The following is a 1,451-nucleotide window of genomic DNA, read 5'->3' on the forward strand; positions in this document are numbered from 1 at the left end:
CGTGGCAACTGACCTTTTGCCACGGTTCCGCCTATAACCGTGACAATTGGGGCGTGGCGAAAAGCCTTTTCTGTAGTAGTGTTGGTTGCTTCACAGAGCCTCTATGATATATCGTGTGGACGTGGTCCAAGAGCTGAATATCACTTGGGTTGCAGATCTTATATATAGTCCCATCTCTCCTAGCCTGGAACCTGAATCTAGTGGAATTTGTGTTTTGGCCTCCTACTTCTATGTGAGTGTTGTCCATTCCTTTGTCGTTGCATTCTCAAGAGGATATCTTCTTTTGGCCCCATTCATCGGATGGCTCATACTCAATCAAAATAGGTTATCGCTTCATCAGGTAGCATGAGCGCGTGTCCCTAGCTTCTTCGTCAAGTCGTCCTCCCTACCTACGCATTGGAAAAAAACGTGGAAAGCAGACTTTGCCCCGGTGTAAGGAGACGACTTGGCGTTCTTGCTTGAACCTTCTTCCGATGCGATCGGTGGGGATGGGTTTTTTGTGCTTGTGGTGTCTTATCATCCCTATTTTTTTTTATAAGCAAATTGTATTATAGAGGTACTAGGGATACCTCAACACATGGTAATTACAAGGAGCAAGAATAATAAAAAGAAAAGATAAGATACAGTGCAAAGACAACCAGCCTATAGCTTCCTATGTCTCTTCAATAGAATTATAATAGTCTACCCATTTAACATTGAAATTGACCCACCCAGCAATATCATGACCAAGCTGTCCTTCTCCATTTTCCAGCCAAAGTTGGAATTATAAGACAATCAAAGAGCTTCCAGGCACACCAAAGGATTTGATAACCATTCATAAAAGGTGAACATAAATCCATTCACCTTGTCTTTGAGCCAAATCCAAGATTTATATTGTATCAGCTCCAAAGCATTTGACTGGTCCACATCCTTGCCTTGAAATATCACGTTATTTCTATAGTTCCAAAGACTCCAGATAGTTGCCAGCCACACAAACCCCTTCCCATTTTTCTGTCCTTTCCCGCAAAGCTTCCCAAGAATTGAAGGAAATGAGAAATTCCATCATTTGACATGGCAGAAGTATCTCCTAGCCACTGATACAACTTACACCAGACCTTCCAAGACTGAATGCAGGTGAAAAAGAGGTGGGAGGAGGATTCTTCTTCAAGAGAGCACAGGGAACATAAAGACTGTGAAGTACCATGTAGGGCATTCCTTCTTCTCAGATTTTCCTTTGACTGAATCCTGTTTGGTAGAACTTTCCAGGCCAGAGATAGCACATTTGAAGGTGTTTTGAGTGACCATAGTTTGTGGTAGACTCTATGTATTGGTTCCCTCACCTCACCTTGTAGGACTGCGTAAGCTGACTTCACTGAGAACCTTCCAGCTTCATCCTTTGTCCAGATCCAAGAGTCTTGTGTGCCTTCAATGGGAGTGAAATTAGAGAGTTGAATTCTTAGAGCCTCCACCAT

The 1,451-nt window shown here is 42.9% G+C and overlaps 1 protein-coding gene across 1 annotated transcript; it reads right to left on the bottom strand.

Annotated features, from left to right (window-relative positions):
• Window positions 1-923: 923 nt before the first annotated feature.
• Window positions 924-1,451, bottom strand: LOC130732998 (uncharacterized). Its single transcript, XM_057585032.1, has one exon. It carries the CDS (start codon window positions 1,449-1,451, stop codon window positions 924-926), a length of 528 nt encoding a protein of 175 aa, XP_057441015.1.

This window comes from Lotus japonicus, chromosome 1 (assembly GCF_012489685.1).
Source record: "Lotus japonicus ecotype B-129 chromosome 1, LjGifu_v1.2".
Taxonomy (NCBI): Eukaryota; Viridiplantae; Streptophyta; class Magnoliopsida; order Fabales; family Fabaceae; genus Lotus; species Lotus japonicus.

What these genes read in the sequence shown, in the direction of transcription:
- LOC130732998 (XM_057585032.1), bottom strand. Translation starts at nt 1,451, where the DNA reads ATGGTGGAGGCTCTAAGAATTCAACTCTCTAATTTCACTCCCATTGAA.